Source organism: Salvelinus namaycush, chromosome 1 (assembly GCF_016432855.1).
Source record: "Salvelinus namaycush isolate Seneca chromosome 1, SaNama_1.0, whole genome shotgun sequence".
Lineage (NCBI taxonomy): Eukaryota > Metazoa > Chordata > Actinopteri > Salmoniformes > Salmonidae > Salvelinus > Salvelinus namaycush.
The window spans coordinates 77,727,689-77,749,930 of record NC_052307.1 but is presented as its reverse complement, the minus strand read 5'-3'; the positions used below and the strand labels follow the sequence as shown (position 1 = coordinate 77,749,930).

Below are 22,242 nucleotides of genomic sequence, written 5' to 3'. Positions count from 1 at the left end.
CTAAGTCAATATCAATCTTTTTGCAGAGGTGAAAGCCATGTTGGAGACACATTGAAAGACTGTGGAATCAACGTGGAGTCAACAGTGCACTTTTCTTTATCGTCTTTCCCCGAAAACAATCAAGATCACTCCCAAGACACAATAGCAATCTTCCTTAATGATGTTGTTCCATCAGTGCAACAAACCCAGAAAGGACTCAGTGTTTTCTTTTCTTCACTTTATGTCATTGTGAGATATTATATTATTTACACTGCTGTGATACTGTCATGCCATCCATTACTTGCTGTCCAATGCATCAGTGTTGATCAGATTTATGTGACTATAGGCTACTAATACTAGCAAATACTGTTGCATTGGGAATGGTCTATTGGCCATGAGTGATTTTACCATCTTAGCTTCTGCAACCACTAACTAACCTTAAATAATGGCAAGCAAATAGCATTGCTTTCGGCATTCAAGTAACTCAGGCAAAGCGTGCTGTTGTTTTTTTGTTTGTTGAGTCATTGGTCTTTGTACTTCAAATGAAATGTTTTTTCCCCTAATTCTGTCAGAAAGGGAAACATTCTGGAGATGGTTTCAAGAAAGTGATTGCATACATCCGAAAGCTCAGTGGATGCAGTCCTCTGGCCCAAAGTCTGTATCAGCTGTTGTGCAGAAATGAGATTGGAACAGGGACCCAGAAGGTGATTCAAAACGTGAACATAGGCAGGCCTACAATATTCTTAAATTCCACAAATGTTTTGACGTAAGAGAATTTGTATTCCTTTTAGATTGCCATTGTTGAAGGACTGTACAATCTCTTCAGAGAGCTGCTGCCAAGTCGAATAAAAAAAAGAGGCGAAAAGATCATTGAAGACCCTGACGTTTTTGAGAATGCACCAGTTTGCTGGGCTCACCTGATATCTGAAGCTGAAGTATGTCTGAATGTTTACAGATGCCAAAGATTAAAACGTGTTGAATTAATATGTAGACACTAACTTGATTTGTTTTGCATGAAAAATACCTTGACTTTAGTTTAGAGGCATCACACTTATGAAAATGATTTATGATTTGACTTCTCTGTCTTCCCCAGGGAGAGAGTTCACAATATGAGATCTATGCACCAATGGTTTTGACCTCTCAACCAGGTGAACGCTTCTGTGACCCAGTTCGTTTACCTGGTGTACCGGAGGTCTTTGAAAAACAGTATGTTCTGCAGAAAATTCAAGGTAAAATATAGCTGCAAGCATCAATCTTGCACAGGACAGTAGACGATGTATTTGCAGTAGCAAAAACATGACACAATTTGGATAGTAAACAGTGTCAAAATGCATTGCATGTCATGCAATAACTATAGCTACAGTATCCCGTGATTAAGTGCTGTCATATATTTTTCAAATGTTATGGTTTGTTATTATTCTTAACTTGGAACTTTTGACAAGTTATTTAATTTGGAGTTATCTTTTTTAATTTCATAATAATGTACACTGTTTTCCAATTATAGATGGGGAAAAAATACCAAACTGCTCTGTGGAGATCCTGACAGAGACTTCAATGTCTAGAGCCTCTGATGTTGAAAGGATTTTGCTCAGTCTGCCTCCATTCATCAAAACATTCCCTGTTTGGATTTCGTGTGATCGTGTGACTAGTCAAAAGTAATATATTTGCATCAATAGCATTTACCTCACAACATTTGGATTTCTAGAGGTGTAATTTGATAAAATATATTTGATCAAATTAAAGCTTTCAGATAAATCTAGAGAAGACTTTTGTCAACATGAATGAACAGTTGAAAGCATACCCTCATCTGATGGTGACTCCACCATTGCTGTTGAGGGCTGTAGGGGTGGAGGGGCCACTTCTCGTTCTCTTGAGAGAAGGTAGGCTACTACTGGGTCTTCAAATATTCTATATTTCATTGTATAGAATTCAAAAGTCGTTCAAGCCCCTTTACCCATCCGCCGGGTTTGCAGGATAAATATGTCTTTGTTTTGATTTTGTTTTTCTTCTTCCTGACAGATAACCTTGGTGTTTACATCAGTAAAGAAAAAATGGCTCCTCAGCTGATCCAGGTTTTCGATTGCTTAGCTGGGAAATTCATCCCTGTGAATGTGGACGAGTTGGCAAGTCAGTGAGTACCTTAAAAATAACTATTGAGAACTATTCTAGCATTCTGTTTGAGATGACATTGAATTTTTTTTTTTAACATTCTGTAGTCAAAAGAAGAAACGGTCCTACAAAAACACACACGTTTCCAGACAGGCAGAGGGGCTTTGCCAGCTCTGTCACCATGAAAATCAGTTCTTGAAAATGACTGACTTCATTTTTTCCCATTTTTTTTTCCATATAAAATCACTGTTTTCACATATCATGACAATGGTGTGGTGCTGGAGATAATGAATATGAGGTTAAAAGGAAGTGAAGTGCCCACTTCACCAGAAGCCTCATAATTACTGGTGTATTACAATTATAGCGGACATGAGTCGGTCATGGTTGCTCATGATACGGTAGCCCCATCTGCGACTTCAAAATCAGTGTTGGCCCAAAAAGTAAATTGGTTAAGACGTTGGTTTCTCCCGCGGTTGACCTGGGTTCATATCCCACCAGATACATTGGCGCGTGGGGGAGGAGGCCAGTCCAAGGGGCGTGAATGTTGCGGACATGAGTTGGTCATGGTTTCTCATGGTCACGTGATAAGGTAGCCCCATCTGCGACTTCAAAATCAGTGTCGAACTTCAGAAAAAGGTTGGTATATGCTCAGTGCTCTGTTGACGTTTAAAAAACTCCAATAACTTTTGACGGAATTATGATAAGAGACGTGAGGTTTGGACCATTGATTTTCTTAGAGAATTATCTACAAAATTAATATATTTTACCCAATGGTGAAAATATGTATTTTTGATTGGACACCCTAAATAATGGTTCACTGTTTACCAGTGGAGGCTGGTGACTTGAAACATTGAGTAGGATGGGAGACCCACGGTATAGACACGGAACGCACGGAGACATCAAAGTGTGTTTCAAAAATCTTCAAAAGAGTAATTATTTTAACCTAAAGCATTTAATAAAGACATTTATAGTACAATATTATGGGGAAAGAGTGCTACTTACACTGTTTTGGGAAGGGATCACAGCAGTGATTGAATGAGGGTATGAGGCATGAGTTGAGGTGTTCAGAGGCTTGACTTCAGTGCAGGACAGGATTTGACTGGGAAGACAAAAACAATAACACATCACACTACACAGTTAGACAAAAGAGCTAAGAATGAGTTAGTTCAAGCAAGGAGTAAAATCATTGATGTGTAATAATGTGATTGTGTATGTGACTGACTCTACATAGAGTAATGAGAGAAAATTGATAGGGGTACTCACAGTGCTTGGAGAGGAAACATTCAATGTGCCAGTGGATGGGCGGGCACATGAGACGAGGCTTCAGTTCATGTCATGAGAGAGTTGACAATGGGAGTGGAGTGGAGTGGTCATCACTTCTTAAATCAGTGAACAGGAGGGGACTTAGCTGAAATACAAATAGCAGATACAATCCATTACAGCTGCGCCATCGTCGGTTTGAACAACAAGTTTCTCCATGAAGTTAAACTCAGATATCTCAAAATTCACAAAGTCAAACAGACTGCGCATCTCGCCCTCTTGACACATCAAAGTAGCCCAAGAAACGTTCCTGAATAAAGCCCTGATCATCCACATACCTGACTATAACTGACAACTGCAAGCAGACGGGTGGCACCATAGGTCCCAGAGTAGGGGGGCACTTTTTACCCCCTGGGGCCTGGAGTTATTCCTTATCTGTTAACCTAATCAGGTTTTATAAGGGCTATGATGGGACCAGTTTTTCTAAATAGGTCACATGGTTTAAAAACAACTCCTGGCCCTGAGGGGGGGATGAAAACCCTGTCAAACTGCAGCAACCTTATACTTGTTCATATGAATTATATTTAGACTAGATTAGGAGGGGGATTTCCTCTACCCAAACCCAGAGACAACAACTGATAGACAATATAACTCACAGGGCTGAGCTTGCATCAAGCAGTCCTATGGAACTGTAGGCCTTAAAGAACTGCCATCACTATTATGTTGATTGATTAATTCCAGTTAATACTTTTGGATTGAAAACGTATAGGCAGCCTACTCAGCCCAATTTTGAATATAAACCAAATTTTAACACATTCACATTTTCTCCAGACACACAAATGGACTATGAATACATAATGTTACCAATTAGTTTACCCTCACCAGATGGACAGGCCACATAGGCTGTATGCATTTGCTTTTATTAGTAGCCTACAGTTGATCAGACTGAAAAATGGTCTCGTTTTCATCCCATACAGCATGTCAGATTTCTAATGTTGAGGTGTAGCCTAGGCCGCTGCAACATTTATGTCATGAGTTTTTGCTTGTGTCTGTCCGGAGTGATTATGTGTTGTCATCTTTGCTAAATAAATACCAGAGGAAAGTGGAAAGCCCACTTGAGCGTGCCCGACATGGGTTGCGTCAACCTCAACCTTCAACAGTGGAAAGTTCCATATGTTCAGCAAGAAAAGCATCGTAATGTGCAATTACTGCTGCAAGCTCCTTGTAGTTGCCCTTGTTAGCAGAACTTTCCCTCTCGTCGTGTTCTCAAGCAGCTTATCCACACCACTGCGTTTTAGGGCAATAATTGGCTTTTAGAGGACACGACGAGAGGGAAAGTTCTGCTAACAAGGGCAACTACAAGGAGCTTTTTTTCTGTTTCTTCTTACTTTCTCGTTGTGTTGCTCAGTTTGAATATGCAGACCTTCGTCATGAGTGATGCAGCTTTTTCCCAGAAGCTTGAACCTGATGTGGGCATTTATACGCTCCCTGCTTTTGTTTTGCCGTTTAGCTGAACGATCGATGTTCTTCAGGTCAATGTTCCCCTCTTTCGCCGAAAGCTCAGACTTTACAAAAAGCAGGCAAGGCCAGCAATACAGGATGTCACCCCCTGATCTGTTTCACCTGTCTTTGTGCTTGTCTCCACCAGGTGTTGCCCATCTTCCCCATTATATTTATACCTGTGTTCTCGGTTTGTCTGTTGCCAGTTCGTCTTGTTTGTCAAGTCAACCAGCGTTTTTTGTATCACCTCCTGCTTTTCCCCAGTCTCTCTTTTCTCGTCCTCCTGGTTTTGACCCTTGCCTGTCCTGACCCTGAGCACGCCCGCCTGACCCTGAGCCTGCCTGCCATCCTGTACCTTTGCCCCACCTCTGGATTACCGACCTCTGCCTGACCTGACCCTGGGCCTGCCTGCTGTCCTGTACCTTTGCCGCTGTTGCTGTAATAAACATTGTTACCTTGACACAGTCTGCATCTGGGTCTTACCTTTATCCTGATACAGGAGGCTTGATGAAAGGCTCCCTGTTAACCAGCTTTACTTTTGATAGCAATTTGTATTGAACGCATCACCTTTTCATCCTCCTTCACAAAACTGATCTCAGGCAGAGGACGACCCTCTGTCTTAATTCACACCTTTTCCGTGTACCCCAGAGAATGAAAGGGGTTCTTCAACAAAAAGTCAACAACATTTGCGGTAGTGTTGGCAGCGAAAGGTGCACACTCGAGCTGGTAGTTAGCTAGCTATTGCTACTTGCTACTGATGTCAGCAAGGGAAATTGAAATAAATTGCACTAACTGGACACAAAAATAAAGTTATAAAACTAAGGAAAACTATTTAGAATCTACCTCCTCCGTTTCCTGTAATTTGAAGAAACAAATTTAAATTGAATAGCATCCTAAAGATGCTCAACTATCACTTCAATCTCTATCCAATAATTTCACCAAGCTTCTCAACACATAGAACCCCCCCATAATGCTCTGCGGCACAACCCCAATACAACACACTGATCCTAATCCTATGATTGGATGGACAACGTCAGTTCATACTGAAAAAGCTTCGATTGGTTGGAGGACGTCCTCCGGAAGTGGTTAGTGTCTTAACGACCATTCCACAGGTGCATGTTCACTAATTGTTTATAGTTCATTGAACAAGCATTGGAAACAAGAGTTTAAACCGTTTACAATGAAGATCTGTGAAGTTATTTTGATTTTGACTAATTATCTTTGAAAGACAGGGTCCTGAAAAGGGGACGTTTCATTTTTTGCTGAGTTTATATTTAGTGTAGTTTTATCTAAAAAGGATAACTTTTTTAGTGTTTCACAATTATTATTATTTTAACATTTCACTGAGGTGGATGGTCCTCCCCTTCCTCCTCTGAGGAGCCTCCACTGCTGTTTACAAATGGCAGCCAGCCAAATGTCCCCTCATTGCTCATTGTGTTTGCATAATCCTCAATGTTTTTACTTTTTCTTAAGAATGAGAGATGTCAGAAGTGACCAGACGTTCATGACCAGCCGGACTCCAAAAGAGGCGATATTGGTAATTTATAACCAACTGTATTATAATTGTACAAAGTACAATGTTTGCAAAGACCAGGAGCAGCCAAAGGTCTTAGAAACTAACAAATGGTTAATATAACTGTACAGTAATAATTACATTTTAAACTATTTTTTGTTGTATTAATACTTTTCTAACCAACTTTCTTAAGGTGCTAGTGGATTCAAGCTCCTCCATGAATGAGACATGCTATGATTCCGATGACAAAATGACGCGGTTGGATGCTGTTAAACAGCTCTTTGATAACTTTGCAACTAGAAGCATGGCTTATGATTTTCATCATGTCATTGGCTTGGTGAAGTTTGACTCATCAGTTAAAACTCTCCACACATTTACAGAGACTCTGGAGACTTTCAAGGTAAATAGTTTTACGATAATAAATGTATTTCTTAATTCACAATACTCTCAAAATAATCTACTGGGGGTTGGGCAGAGCTTGCATCAACAAATATTAATGAAAAACCATTGTTGGCCCTTACAGGAACACATACACAATCTACAGGCAACTGGACGCACTGTGCTGTATGACGCCTTGGATTTTGGAATATCTGAGCTGGAAAAAGTTGGGAAGCGATTTCCAGACTGCAGACTTCGCATCATATGTCTCACAGATGGGAATGATTTTCGGTAAAACTTAATTATTAAATACTTTGTTTGGGCTCCATTTGCAGTATGCAGAAAAGGGTCTAAAATGTGGTTGTCTATGTACTACCACTATTTTGAAACAGTTCACAGACAAAGTATACAGTCTTTCAATATAGTATTTCAAAGAAGTAGAGTTAGGGGTATTAAGGGAGTTTGAACGCACCCATTTACATTGGGGTTTGGAAGTCAATACTTCTAAGCACAAAAATACATGTTCCCATTTGCACACTAGCGCCCTTTATTGAATAACATTATAATCACACCTGACAAGGCTAATGAACGCTGTGCCTCACCGGAAGCTCTGCCTTCCACAGGTGATAAACCTGAAACGGATTAATTCCTTCCATTCGTCTGCTCTTCACCTCGAGCTGAGAAAAACAGTTTCAATTTTCTTTTTACAATAAACATGGGGATCGCAAAGTCTCAGGCTTTGGTCCAACTTAACTGTCCCACTTGAGGGCGTGCTCATTTTTCTGGACATTGTGTGTTAATTAAAGCTTGGTAACTGATTTTGTGAGTTTCCTACGGTTAGTTATTCTTCTGCCTGTTTAGTCTGGCTAAATGGCTGAATAAGATGGCTAACGCAACCAAAACGACGAAGTCTAACAAGCCGGGTTCGGGTTAAAGACCATGCCCAAATAAATTAAAAGATATTCACATTTTTGTTGTCTGGTATGTCTCGGTGCGGGGCTCTAGCTACCCCCGCTCAGGTCAGCTTGTGTGCGGGACGAAGGGTCGATGTCAGTAACAGTAGCTTGTCCGCGGCTGGCACTTCCCATAGTCCATGGAGCATGCCGGTTCCCTTGGCAAACGTGTGGAATTCTTATTGCTTCCAGTCACATGTGCCCATACTTCAGCTGGGTCTGAATTACGAGAACCGGGGGTGAATTGGGGCTTGGGTTGGATCAAATATCTTGTCTGCCTGGGCTGAGGCATGCTGCTCTAGCTTTACCCAGTTGCTGTGCGCTCTGGCGCCACCTATGCCTATCTCGGTCAATCACTGTTTACCTCTCTTCTCAGACTTGGTCAATGATCCGGTCTTATGTGGACGGGATCAGGCTAGCTCAACAGCATTGCATAGCCTGCTATGTAGTGTTCAGTCGCTTGGTTATTCTGAAAGAGAGATTCTCTAGACCGGAGCTCGGTGCTGGCAGCGGGCTTGGCTAGTGCTAACCCGCTGGGATAAAGCTACTAGCTAAGCAAGACTAGGAGGCCACATGGCTAGCATACCGTACTGTGACAACAGTGCCTCTGTGTTTGGCTACGGCCAACCGGGGTACCACTGCTGGAGCTCCTGTGCCCATAAAAGGGCCGGTTTCTGGCGTGCTATACAGTATCACAGAGGCACAACATGCTCCCCAGGTGCTGTCTGTCCACAAGGAGGCACCCCTCCCCAATAGGTGGATTATTACTGGGATTCATTGCTTATTCTGTAGCCCACTGGTTCCTATGTGGTGCTTAGTGATACTGGTTATGGATTCTGTAGGCGATTGGCAATCATGCTATTATCCCACACACAGTCTCTGGTTCATATGAACTCCAAGATTAGGTGTCTGCCTCCTGCTCAGCGTGTTTCATTCCTGGGAATTAGATTAAATTGCGAATCGCCCTGTCTGTTAACACAGATGGGGTCCATTTTCCAGTTGGGTTACAAGGTAATGTGGCACCGGTAGCCTACCTATGACTGGTGGGCATGATAAACTCCATCATGTTTTTTCCCCTGGGTCTATTTTTAAGGCACGCAGCCCGCACGCACCTAGCGCAATGAGAGGGTAAGTGGCATGGGCTGGGGTCCTCCTCCCCAGATGTTCGCCGTGACATCAGTGTCCCCAAGTGGCATGGCCAAACCGGGTACGTCAATGGTAACCGAAACCCCTGAACCCAGAATGGACCAGGCTTCAAACATCAGCACTTAAACACATTGTTGTGTCCTCCACATGTGAGCTGAATAAAAATAGTCCCTTCCCCATAGTCAGACAATCGGTTGTAGAGAATGGTTGAAATGAAAAAAGGCATGAAAAAAAACATCTTCCAGTCCACAAAGTGGCGTTCTGTCCCTTCAGATGGCACATTATGGGAGATTAATGGCTCGCATGCACAGTGTCGCCCTGGATTATGCAAACAATGACGTTGGGGTACAGGCTACAATTTGTTGCGCGTCCCCCACGTTTTTGTCAGAGTGGTTCCTATGTCAGAGGCCCAGGACTGCTGGTACAACCGGTATTTCCTGGTTCCCAGAAGGGGTGAGACTTTCCGACCCGTTTTAGATCTGCGTGCCCTAAACAAGGACTTCAGGGTCAACAAATTCAGTATGCTCATGAACAGCAGGTTGTTACAGTCAGTGCACCCAGGGCGATTGGTTTACCTCCATCGACCTGAAGGACACGTACTTTCATGTGGTCATATATCCCTCTCACAGGAAGTTCCTGAGGTTCAATTAAGAGGCTGTAACCTACAAGTTTCTGGTCTTCCCTTTCAGGCTTTCCCTCTCGCCTTGCACTTTCACCAAAGTTGTGGAGGCGGGTTTGGCACTGGGACTCAGGATATTGGACTACCTGGACGATTGGCTGGTGGTGTTACATACATCCATGCTGGTTTCCCATGTTCAGTCTCTGGGTTTCATAGTGAATCAAGAGAAGAGCTGTTTGAATCCATCTCATCGCATCCCAATTCTGGGTCACAAGTTAGACTCAGTCAAGAGTCGAGCATTCTTATCCCCGCAGAGGGATTTCCCGCTTTGCTGCTTGGCCCAATTCCGGCTAGATCACATAGTGTGTTTTCGCCAGTGCCTGCACCTATTTGGGATGATGGCTTCTATGATAGCCATGCCCACCCATGGCAGGGCCGTGCACAGACCTTTCAGGGGGCAGATGCTCAAAATGAAAAAAGCCCTGTTGTGGAAATTCTTACACAGGGACACTCGGAAGTCAATCTTAAATTAATCATCGTTTATTGTCAGTGCTCTGGAGAGGTTCCAACAAACTTAATGAACCATAGTGAACGTCTGTCAGGAGCTCCAATGGGGAAGTCCCATTTGTTCTCTTATATACTGCAGACAGGTTATATTTGCATGATTTATCTTGCAATAAATTAATAATAAATTAATTATTAACGTTTGCTTCATTAATGTGATCGACCAATACTGGGTCATGCATGTGACAGGCCAATACCTCACGAGGTTTCTTCTCTCTAAACTGAGACCTTGAAACAGAGATATCTTTTCGTTCTCAAAAACAAGGGTCTGGGCATACTGCCAAATTGCAGACATTGATAGTGAGGATTCGTTCAATCAGTCACTTGCATAAACACAGAAATTGTTATGTATAGAAAGGCACTAACATAGAACACAGAAATGTATCAAATAGAAAAGCACCAACATAACATTTTCCATCACAGCCCCCCCCCCCCCCTTTCTTAATTCATATATCGACATTCGTAACATACTAACTGCCTCTGTAGCACATTTACATTTTTTGGGAGGCCTATTTATTTCTGCAACACACTCACTCATCACAAATTGTAAGCAAGCTAGTTACAGTGCATCCTAAAGACATTGATGTTGATGATTGATGAACATCTGCTAAATTAGCTAGCTCAATTTGTTTTTTATTGATTGTGATTTATCTTCAATGCTCTTAAGTAATACATTCATAATAGAGCCTAATATTCCTAATCTAACTCATGATATATGGCTGCCTGGCTTGTGGCTTGTGTGGATATTGTAGTAGGTGGTGGTTAGCTAGAGTTTAGACTACCTGTGTTCAGTGCTTAATTTGTAAATCGTGAGGTGCCGGAACAAAAAGTGGGCGGGGTGACCTGGAGAGCTTTGAGGTACCAGAATAGTTATTTTTTTGCCTTTGCATGCATTATTATGGCATTTACTTACTGGCATAGAACAGTAGAGTAGAGGCGCTTACAGAAGTTGCACACATGGGGACAATGTTTAGTAGACTATGGTCCCGGGAAAATGTGGCCTTTATGAAACAAGGAACTCAATAATGTTCACAATCACTGACATTTCTTGCCAGCTGCCCATCATTAACAAATGTTGACACCTCAGTACCCATAGCGAAACTTGTTTTTCTTTCCACAATGCAGTGCATTTCAAATGCTCTTTGCTTGATGCAGAGGGTGCATCTGGAGAGATTGTCGTTGATACTTGTTGGCCCAAATTACCTTGGGTTCGTGGAGATCATTCACCTTTTAAGCGGGAACCTGTTGCAACCCCCGTTGTGCAGAGACCTGTCGTCCTGATACTATACAGTCCACAAGGGCACCCTCCACGAGAGGGTTGTATGGATATAAGTGGCGGGCATTCGAGCTTTGGTGACGGAATAAAGGAATTGTTCATTTTCAGAGCTCTCTGGTGGATATTTTAATGTTCCTACTGGGGCTTTTCAAGCAGGGACAATCATTCTCCAGCGGCTTTAAAAGGTGTGCGCTGTCTCAGGACAGTTTCTAAACATATTGCACCCACTTGGGATTTGACTTTGGTTTTGGATGTGCCGTGTGATGCTCCCTTTGAACCGATGGAGTCTGGATCTGAGGTCCTCTCCTACAAGACCGCCCTGCTCAGGGTTTTGGTTTAGGGTAGGGACGTCCTAAGGACCCCGGATAGCACTGACCATATTTGTGCTACAGCAAGTTGGGCATCACCAAACACTTTTGTGAGGTTTTATCGCTTAGATGTCACTGCCCCGCAGTGTAGCCCACAGTCTGCTTACGCCTGGGACAGGGCAGGGTCATTAGGCAGCGTGCAGATTGTGCAATACCCAGATACCGCAGGTTTTCCTGCCAGGTTTAAACTCTGGGTGGTTTGCTGTGGGCCATTTAATTTGATGTCCCCTGAGGTCGGCTTGGGACATGATTTCATGTCCCCTTAGCCAGTGGTGGAAAACGTACCCAATTGTCATACTTGAGTAAAAGTATAGATGCCTTAATAGAAAGTTACTCAAGTAAAAGTAAAAGTCACCCAGTAAAATACTACTTGAGTAAAATTCTAAAAGTGTTTTGTTTTAAATATACTTAAGTATTAAAAGTAAATATAATTGCTAAAATACACTTAAGTATCACAAGTAAAAGTATAAATCATTTCAAATTCCTTATAAGTAAAGCAGACAGCACCATTTTCTTGTTTTTAAAATTGACGGATAGCTAGGGGCACACTCCAACACTCAGACATTATTTACAAAAGATGCATTTGTGTTTAATGAGTCCACCAGACCAGAGGCAGTAGAGATGACCACGTGTTCTCTTGATAAGTGCATTCACAATTTTCCTGTTCTGCTAAGCATTCAAAATATAAAGAGTACTTTGGGTTGTCAGGGAAAATGTATGGAGTAAAAAGTACACTATTTTCTTTAGGAATGTAGTGAAGTAAAAGTAAAAGCTGTCAAAAATATAAATGGTAAAGTAAAGTACAGATACCCCAAAAAACTACTTAAGTAGTACTTTAAAGTATTTTTACTTAAGTACTATACACCCCTGCCCATAGCTGTGTTGTACTGAATTTACAGACTGAAAGGGAGCGTACTGAAAGGGAAACGAGGTGCAATACTTGTTCGACCCCACGTCGCCCAGTCTTGGGCTCGGTGAAGAGTGGTACTGAATTGAAGGAATTCATCCGTTTATCGCCTCTGGAAGGCGGGGCTTCCGGTGAGGCACGGTGTTCATTGGCCTTGTCAGGCGTGATACAAATTTTCTTCAGCAGAGGCCGATAGTGGGCAAAGTCCCAATTGCTCATAAAGTCATTTCTCTCTGGCCTACATTTCTGCAATGGATAACTAATGCTTCCAATAGTATTCTAATGATAACTCTATGTGGTAGAAGGTTACATGAACAGTAGCTACACAGAACATTTCTGTAGTTTTACAGAAGATTTAAGTTAATTCACCAACACAGCAGTTTATTTTCACAGCATGTATTTTTATGTTTTAGATCAGCAACAAAGTCAGTGGCTGTTACAACCAAATTGATGAGCTCTAACATTATTGTTGATGCCATCATTGTCGGAAAGGTAGAGAACAATGTGCTGCGTGGAATCAGCAATGCAACAGGTATGATCTCTAATGTGATTATGTTATGAATCAGCAATGCAACAGGTATGATCTCTAATGTGATTATGTTATGAATCAGCAATGCAACAGGTATGATCTCTAATGTGATTATGTTATGAATCAGCAATGCAACAGGTATGATCTCTAATGTGATTATGTTATGAATCAGCAATGCAACAGGTATGATCTCTAATGTGATTATGTTATGAATCAGCAATGCAACAGGTATGATCTCTAATGTGATTATGTTATGAATCAGCAATGCAACAGGTATGATCTCTAAGTTGATTATGTTATGAATCAGCAATGCGCTCTAAGGTGATTCTGTTATACAGTTGAAGTTGTAAATTTACATACACTTAGGTTGGAGTCATTTAAAACTCGTTTTTCAAACATTCCCCAAATGTCTTGTTAACAAACTATAGTTTTGTAGAGTCGGTTAGGACATCTACTTCATGCATGACACAAGTAATTTTTCCAACAATTGTTTACAGACAGATTATTTCACTTATAATTCACTGTATCACAATTCCAGTGGGTCAGAAGTTTACATACACTAAGTTGACTGTGCCTTTAAACAGCTTGGAAAATTCCAGAAAATTATGTCATGGCTTTAGAAGCTTCTGATAGGCAAATTGACATAATTTGAGTCAATTGGAGGTGTACCTGTAGATGTATTTCAAGGCCTACCTTCAAACTCAGTGCCTCTTTGCTTGACATCATGGGAAAATCAAAAGATATAAGCCAAGACCTCAGGGAAAACAATGGTACACCTCCACAAGTCTGGTTCATCCTTGGGAGCAATTTCCAAACGCCTGAAGGTACCACGTTCATCTGTACAAACAATAGTACGCAAGTATAAACACCATGGGACCACGCAGCCGTCATACCGCTCAGGAAGGAGACGCGTTCTGTCTCCTAGAGATGAACGTACTTTGGTGCGAAAAGTGCAAATCAATCCCAGAACAACAGCAAAAGACCTTGTGAAGATGCTGGAGGAAACGGGTACAAAAGTATCTATATCCACAGGAAAACGAGTCCTATATCGACATAACCTGAAAGGCCGCTCAGCAAGGAAGAAGCCACTGCTCCAAAACCGCCATAAAAAAGCCAGACTACGGTTTGCAACTGCACAAGGGGACAAAGTTCGTACTTTTTGGAGAAATGTCCTCTTGTCTGATGAAACAAAAATAGAACTGTTTGGCCATAATGACCATCATTATGTTTGGAGGAAAAGGAGGAGGCTTGCAAGCCGAAGAACACCATCCCAACCGTGAAGCACGGGGGTGGCAGCATCATGTTGTGGGGGTGCTTTGCTGCAGGAGGGACTGGTACCTCCCATAATAGATGGCATCACGAGGAGGGGAAATTATGTGGATATATTGAAGCAACATCTCAAGACATCAGTCAGGAAGTTAAAGCTTGGTCACAAATGGATCTTCCAAATGGACAATGACCGCTAGCATACTTCCAAAGTTGTTGCAAAATGGCTTAAGGACAACAAAGTCAAGGTATTGGAGTGGCCATCACAAAGCCCTGACCTCAACCCTATAGAAAATTTGTGGGCAGAACTGAAAAAGCGTGTGGGTGCAAGGAGGCCGACAAACCTGACTCGTCAGGAGGAATGGGCCAAAATTCACCCAACTTATTGTGAGAAGCTTGTGGAAGGCGACCCGAAACGTTTGACCCAAGTTAAACAATTTAAAGGCAATGCTACCAAATACTAATTGAGTGTACTTCTGACCCACTGGGAATGTGATGAAAGAAATAAAAGCTGAAATAAATAAATCTTTCTACTATTATTCTGACATTTCACATTCTTAAAATGAAGTGGTGATCCTAACTGACCTAAGACAGGGAATTTTTACTAGGATTAAATGTCAGGAATTGTGAAAAACTGAGTTTAAAATGTATTTGGCTATGGTGTATGTAAACTTCTGACTTCAACTGTATATAGCCAACATTGTTCTTTCAGTAATTAACTAGTCCCATATATACTGAAAAATATATATACATGCAACATGCAACAATTTCAAAGGTTTTACTGAGTTACAGTTCATATAAGGAAATCAGTCAATTGCAATAAATAAATTAGGCCCTAATCTATGAATTTCACATGGCTGGGAATACAGATATGCATTTGTTGGTCACAGATACCCTAAAAAAAAAGGTAGGGGCGTGGATCAGAGAGCCAGTCAGTATCTGGTGTGAACACCATTTGCCTCACGCGGCGGACACATCTCCTTCGCATAGAGTTGATCAGACTGTTGATTGTGGCCTGTTGAATGTTGTCCCACTCCTCTTCAATGGCTGTGCGAAGTTGGTGGATATTTGCGGGAACTGTAACACGCTGTCATACACATTGATCCAGAGCATCCCAAACGTGCTCAACCCCTGAGGGGCCCCTGTGTTGAGGATCAGATGTGTTGTTGCCTATTCTTACCACCTGGGAGTACACGTCCTGGTAATCCGTCTGCGGCCTTGTGAATGTTGAACTGTTTAAATGTCTTATATCGGCTACGGCGAGCGTGATCACACAGTCGTCCGGAACAGCTGGTGCTCCCATGCATGTTTCAGTGTTGCTTTCCTCGAAGTGCGCATAGAAGTAATTTAGCTCGTCTGGTAGGCTTGTGTCACTGGGCAGCTCGCTGCTGGGCATACCTTCGTAGTCCGTAATAGTTTGCAAACCCTGCCACATCCGACGAGCATCTGAGCCAGTGTAGTAGGATTCAATCTTAGTCCTGTATTTACCTTTTGCCTGTTTGATGGTTCATCTGAAGGCATAGCTTGATTTCTTATAAATATCCGGGTTAGAGTCCCGCTTCTTGAAAGCAGCGGCTCTACTACCCTTTAGCTCAGTGCGGATGTTACCTGTAATCCATGGCTTCTGATTTGGGTATGTACGTACAATCACTGTGTGGACAACATCATCGATGCACTTATTGATGAAGCCGGTGACTGATGTGGTATACTCCTCAATGCCATCGGATGAGTCCCGGAACATATTCCAGTCTGTAGCTTAGCATCTGCGTCATCTGACCACTTCCGTATTGAGTGAGTCACTGGTACTTCCTTTTTTAGGTTTTGCTTGTAAGCAGGAATCAGGAGGATAGAATTATGGTCATATTTGCCAAATGGAGGGTGACAGGGAGATTTGTACACGTCTCTGTGTGGAGTAAAGGTGGTCTAGAGTTTTTTTTTTTCTTGTTGCACATGTAACTTACTGGTAGAAATGAGGTAAAACAGATTTAATACCCTGGTCGGGCATCTGTAGTAAATCCTTTGCGTCTGACTCGTTAAAGAAAAAATCTTTGTCCAGTTCGAGATGAGTAATCACTGTTCTGATATCCAGAAGCTCTTTTCAGTCATAAGAGACGGTGGCAGAAACATTATGTACAAAATACAAACAACGTGAAAAAACACACAAAATAGCACTTGCTGAAACATGATGTGATGGCGGCGGAGGACTGGCAGGACATTGGGCCTCAGTATCGGTGTCTCAAATTGCCATCGATAAAATGCAATTGTGTCCGTTGTCCGTAGCTTAGCCAGCCCATACCATAACCACACCGCCACCATGAGGCACTCTGTTCACACCTTTGACATCGGTAAACCACTCGCTTACACGACAGAGAAATTAACATAAAATTATCTGGCAACAGCTCTGGTGGACATTCCTGCAGTCAGCATGCCAATGCACACTCCCTCAAAACTCGAGACATCTGTGGCATTGTATTGTGTGACAAAACTGCACATTTTAAAGTGGCCTTGTATTGTCCCCCAGCACAAGGTTCACCTGTGTAATGATCATGCTGTTTAATCAGCTTCTTGATATGCCACACCAGTCAAGTGGATGGATTATCATGGCAAAGGAGAAATGCTCACTGACAGGGACGTAAACAAATATGTGCACAAAATTGGAGAGAAATAAGTTTTTGGTGCGTATGGGACATTTATGGGATGTTTTTATTTCAGCACATAAAACATGAGTCCAACACTTTACAGGTTGTGTTTATATTTCTGTTCAGTGTATAACTCACTAATATCAATCACTCTGAGGTGGTTATTGTGTGCCTCTATTTTTATATTCGTGTCCGGTGTAAGAATAAGAATAGTGTACTGAATACGCTCTATCCATGTCTTCTTGTAGGAGGTTGTTGTTTCAAACCAAAGACGAGTAAAGCTGGTCTGAAGCTCTTTGAAATGGAAACCGTTCTGTCTTTGGAGATGAGGAAGCCGAAGCAGAAAATCAACCCATCCTTAATTATGAGTGAGGTATGATCTATCACAGTTGTTAAAATAGTATGTATGTTCCCATGTCTGACTTACTGTATATTCAATTAGTGAGTCATTTTATTGCATTGGTAAGGAAGACCTAAACACTGATCAAAATTTGATTCAACTGATTGTAATAAATAATGCTCTTTGATTCCTTTTAAAGATCGGTCTAGTTGCTCTCTTTGCTAACCGTGGCTATGATGAGAAACCAGAGGTTGCTCTGCCAAGTGGACTAAACGATAAAGTGACTGGGACAGAGAAGTAAGTTATGCTCCTCAAGGAGAAATTTGTAATGCCAAACTATTTTTGGTTCAATGCAAATGTTATGCCAGAGAATAGAGTAATATAAACATGAACACATAATCAGGTAATTTAGCTATGAAGTCCCTTATATAATTTTTCAAAATCACTCACAACCTGCTGGCAAATATTGTGTAGTAACCACACTAATGTCAAGTGACATTGAGGTTATTGTGCAAGAAAAAAACATTTAGGTAAGTTGGTGCTTTAATTTAGCCATGGTATCTCTAAAATAAAACTAATATGTCACAAAATAGTGCATTGAAAAAGAAGATCCAGGAATCCAAGAGCAGACGCTTTTTGGAGAAGGACAAACGCCTTCTGGAAGAGCTGAAGAGCCTGCACTGTGACCCACACCCATTCTGCACTGTTTTGCCTTCAGAGTCAGACTTTAGTAAGACTTCAGTTTGTTTCACCCAATTGGCGATTGTAACAATGGTTTGATGTTTCATGGGATGTCTCGTGAGATGTTACTTTGAGAAATTTGAAATTAATATTGCTTCTACAAACTGTAATATCCCATCCAGAAGACTGGTTTATTATTTTTTATTCATTTGCATAATATTGTCTCAAACAGCCAACCCTTGTTTCTGATTCCATCCTTTTTCAGCATTTTGGAAGATTCTCATGCAAGGCCCCCCTGAAACACCGTATGAGAATGGAGTCTTTGAGCTGTACTGTCAGTTTGGGGCTGACTACCCCGTCAAACCTCCACTTGTGCGCTTTGTCACACCTGTATCCTTCTATACAATTAAAAATGTATTTGTCGTATGCTTTGTAAATAACAAGTGTAGACTAACAGGGAAATTCTTACTTACGGGTCCTTTTCCAACATTGCAGAGTTAAAGATAAAGAAAAACATTTTAAATCATGACACAAGGAATAAATTCACAGTGAATAACAATAATGAGTAAAAATAGCATGGCTATATACAGGGAGTACAAGAATCGAGTTGGATGTTCAGGGGTACGAGGTAATGGATGTAGCTATGTACATATAAGTAGGGGTAAAGTGACGAGGCAACATAATAGATAATAGACTGTAGCAGCAGCGCGTGTGTGTGTGTGGTGTCAGTATGCATGTGTGAGTGTGGGTGGGTGGGTAGAGTTTAGTGTGTGTGCTTAGAGGGAGTCCATAATAAGCGTACAGGCTTAGGCCAGTACATTGTCAATGATTAAAGGAGTAGAGTTGAACAATTTAGACATATTATTGTATTATCTTCAGGATGGGATTTAGGGTATTGGCTATTAAGACTAGTAACTTCTGTGTCACAAGTAAGCTTCTCTAAGGCAGTGGAATGTTTATGCGTGTGAAAGTAATCATTTTGCAACTACATCATATACATTTTATGCTTTCATATTCATAACATGAAAAAATCCTTATTTGTGATGTAAGGTGTACCACTGCAACATAAACAGTGTGGGTCGTATCTGCCACAACATATTTGACCGCAGCTACAACGCTCACATAACCATGAGAGAGATCTTGGATGCTGTATATGGAGTGCTCATCGTTCCTGAACCCCAAGATCCACTGGACAGGTTGACTATTTGTTGAATTCTTTTATATGATTCATGAATACAATACAGATTAGAAAGGTGATAGTTAATAAAATATTTTGAATTGATATGCCTAGATTAATATTATTTTCATCAAATGTTATTTTTAAAGTATTTTGGCAGAGGAATACCTGACCAGCAGATACAAGTATGAAGAAGAGGCCAAGAAAAACACAGAAGAAGTTGCAGGCAAATCATTGGATGACATGGAGAAGGTGAATGCACATATTTTTGTCTCTGTAAAGGAGTAGGGCAGTCCCACTCCTTATGCATTTTATTGTTTTTGTATTGAACAGGTAGGACATTAGTGAAAAGTTAGAAAATTAATGAGAGAGGTGTGAGTCAGAAGGGTGCTGGGTCAGTTTCGAACCCATGGCGACTGGTATGTGTGTGCCGGGGTCTGCGGCGCTAACCGCTAGACTACACAGTCCACAAGTTACTTATTTTTTAAAAGCTATATATTTTTTTCATATGATATGTTATGTTTAATATCAACCGCATAATAAAATTTGCCAACATTTGAGGGGAAAAAATGGCAATTAAGCCTCAAGAATGTATTAGGGTAGAAGTGGCCAGTGTGGTATTTGATTGACACATTGGTGCATATGGACTTCAAATTATAAGAAGAGGCGTCCAGAGAATTCGGCCATGAATTATAAAAGTGGAATAAATTTGATTAAAAGTGTGGGTAAATTAAATGGCAGTGTTTTATTTAATTTTATGCTGCATTTATGTACATTTGAGTAATTTAGCATTTATCAAATCAGTTGCCATTTAATCAGGTTTATGGGGCAGGCTTTTCAAATTCTATATTTGTTTGAACAGCAAGCAGTTTTGTCACAGTTTATTGAGGGTTAGATAATCATTCCTTTCTTAATTTACAGAATTTGCTGGGTGAAGAGTTGACTGAGAACTTTATTCCTCAGTATCTGATTTGTCCACTTACCAACAAGATTTTTGTTGATCCAGTGATAACCAAATATGGAACAATCTATGAGCGAAAGGCGATTGACAAGCATCTGAAAAAGTAAGTTTGTTACAGCTGGATTATGAATATCGATTTGGATTATGAATGAATTATCAATCTCTAAGCAGTTTCCTTATTATCTGGCTGGTCAGTCAAGGTGTTATGATACACTGTTCAGGTAATATGCTCAGATAATCCCTACCATTGTGTCGCTGAGTGGTCGTAGTGCTTCTGCAAATGTAAATTTTTCCTGGGGTGTTGTCAGTCATAATGCAAGTAACCTAATTTATCTTCCTCTATCTCCCCTGAATGCCTCTGACAATCCGACAGCTATTGTCAGCAGTAATCATGCGCCTATGAACCTGAGTTAAACCTGTTAGCATTGAGACGGTTTACCCTAGTAGGAAGCCCACTGTGAGCAGTTCACCCTGTAATATCAGCTCAAATATAAATATCACTGTCACGTCTACCTCTGATAAGCCTCCCAGTAAAGCAACAAAAACAATCAGAAAAGTGCAAAAAGTAGCGCACATTAACACATGTACCCTAAGAAACAAGGTTAATGGAAACAATAACTTGCTCGCAAAAATACAGGCTATTTCTGAAACTCACTTAGTTAATTAATTTAATGATACTGTGAAAGCTTTAAATGGTTATAACATCTACAGAAGAGACAGGAGTGCCAAATCTGCCAGGGTACCAACGCCATCTGCTAGAGCACCAAGGCCAATACCAAAAATTGAAATTGATTTGAAAACCAAAAAACACTTGATATTCTGTTAAGAACAAAACACGAGTGTATGTAAATGTTATTAAATAATTAGCCCACAAGTGTACGTGACTATGCCTATTGGCTACAGCCTGATGTCCACACCAATGCTGACACGAGGGAGGCGCCAGAAAATGTAGCCACATTTTAATGAGTCTTTCAATTACATACAGTAGCAGTAAAAAGTTTACACACCTACTCATTTAAGGGTTTGTCTTTATTTTATTTTACAATTTTCTACTTTGTAGAATAATAGTGAAGACATCAACTATGAAATAACACATATGGAATCCTGTAGTAACCAAAAAAGTGTTACACATATCAAAATATATTTTATATTCTTAAAAGTAGCCACCCTTTGCCTTGATGACAGCTTTGCAAACTCTTAGCATTCTCTCAACCAGCTTTTCCAACATCCTTGAAGGAGTTCCCACATATGTTGAGCACTTCTTGGCTGCTTTTCCTTCACTCTGCAGTCCAACTCTTCCCAAACCATCTCAATTGGGTTGAGGTCGGGTGATTGTGGAGGCCAGGTCATCAGTTGCAGCACTCCATCACTCTCTTTCTTGGTCAAATAGCCCTTCCACAGCCTGGAGGTCTGTTTTTGGGTCATTGTCCTGTTACAAACAGATGGGATGGTGTATCGCTGAAGAATGCTGTGGTAGCCATGCTGGTTAAGTATGCCATAAATTCTAAATAAATCACAGACAGTGTCACCAGCAATGCACCCCCACACCATAACACCTCCTCCTCCATGCTTTACGGTGGGAAATACACATGCGGAGATCATCTGTTCACCCACGCCGCGTCTCACAAAGACACGGCGGTTGGAACCAAAAATCTCCAATGTGGAGATATTTAAGAGAGCCATATGAGTGAGAGGTGCAGATCCTGGTTCGATCCCAGGCTGTGTCGCGACCGGGAGACCCATGAGGCGGTGCACAATTGGACCTTCGCCTCTCCTCTCGACCTTCGCCTCTCCCGAGTCCGTACGGGAGTTGCAGCAATGGGACAAGACTGTAACTACCAATTGGATATCACTAAATTCGGGAGAAAAAGGGGTAAAAAAAAAAAAGAATACATAAATGTACAGATAGCCAGGGGTATGCTCCAACACTCAGACATATTTAAAAAAACGAAGCATTTGTGTTTCATGAGGCTGCCAGATAAGGGGCAGTAGGGATGACCAGGGATGTTCTCTTGATAAGCGTGTGAATTGGACCATTTTCCTGTCCTGCTAAGCATTGGTATGTGACCAATAAAAT

General features: G+C 41.3%; 1 protein-coding gene across 1 annotated transcript; it reads left to right on the top strand.

Moving 5' to 3' along the window:
- The first annotated feature begins 32 nt into the window (after positions 1 to 32).
- On the top strand, positions 33 to 19,923 carry LOC120049406. Its single transcript, XM_038995677.1, has 17 exons — positions 33 to 228; positions 552 to 683; positions 771 to 914; positions 1,073 to 1,208; positions 1,484 to 1,634; positions 1,723 to 1,859; positions 1,999 to 2,110; positions 6,322 to 6,385; positions 6,555 to 6,761; positions 6,885 to 7,030; positions 12,986 to 13,104; positions 17,255 to 17,379; positions 17,546 to 17,643; positions 17,940 to 18,076; positions 18,293 to 18,417; positions 19,078 to 19,223; positions 19,354 to 19,923. Exons 4-17 carry the CDS (start codon positions 1,106 to 1,108, stop codon positions 19,490 to 19,492), a joined length of 1,809 nt encoding a protein of 602 aa, XP_038851605.1. The 5' UTR covers positions 33 to 228; positions 552 to 683; positions 771 to 914; positions 1,073 to 1,105; the 3' UTR covers positions 19,493 to 19,923.
- The last annotated feature ends 2,319 nt before the right edge of the window (positions 19,924 to 22,242 follow it).

Excerpts from the sequence above, each read along its gene's own strand:
- LOC120049406 (XM_038995677.1), top strand. The coding sequence starts at position 1,106 with ATGGTTTTGACCTCTCAACCAGGTGAACGCTTCTGTGACCCAGTTCGT. Across the intron at positions 1,635-1,722 it reads GATCGTGTGACTAGTCAAAA|CTTTCAGATAAATCTAGAGA; the intron begins GTAATATATTTG and ends ATCAAATTAAAG. Across the intron at positions 2,111-6,321 it reads GTGGACGAGTTGGCAAGTCA|AATGAGAGATGTCAGAAGTG; the intron begins GTGAGTACCTTA and ends CTTTTTCTTAAG.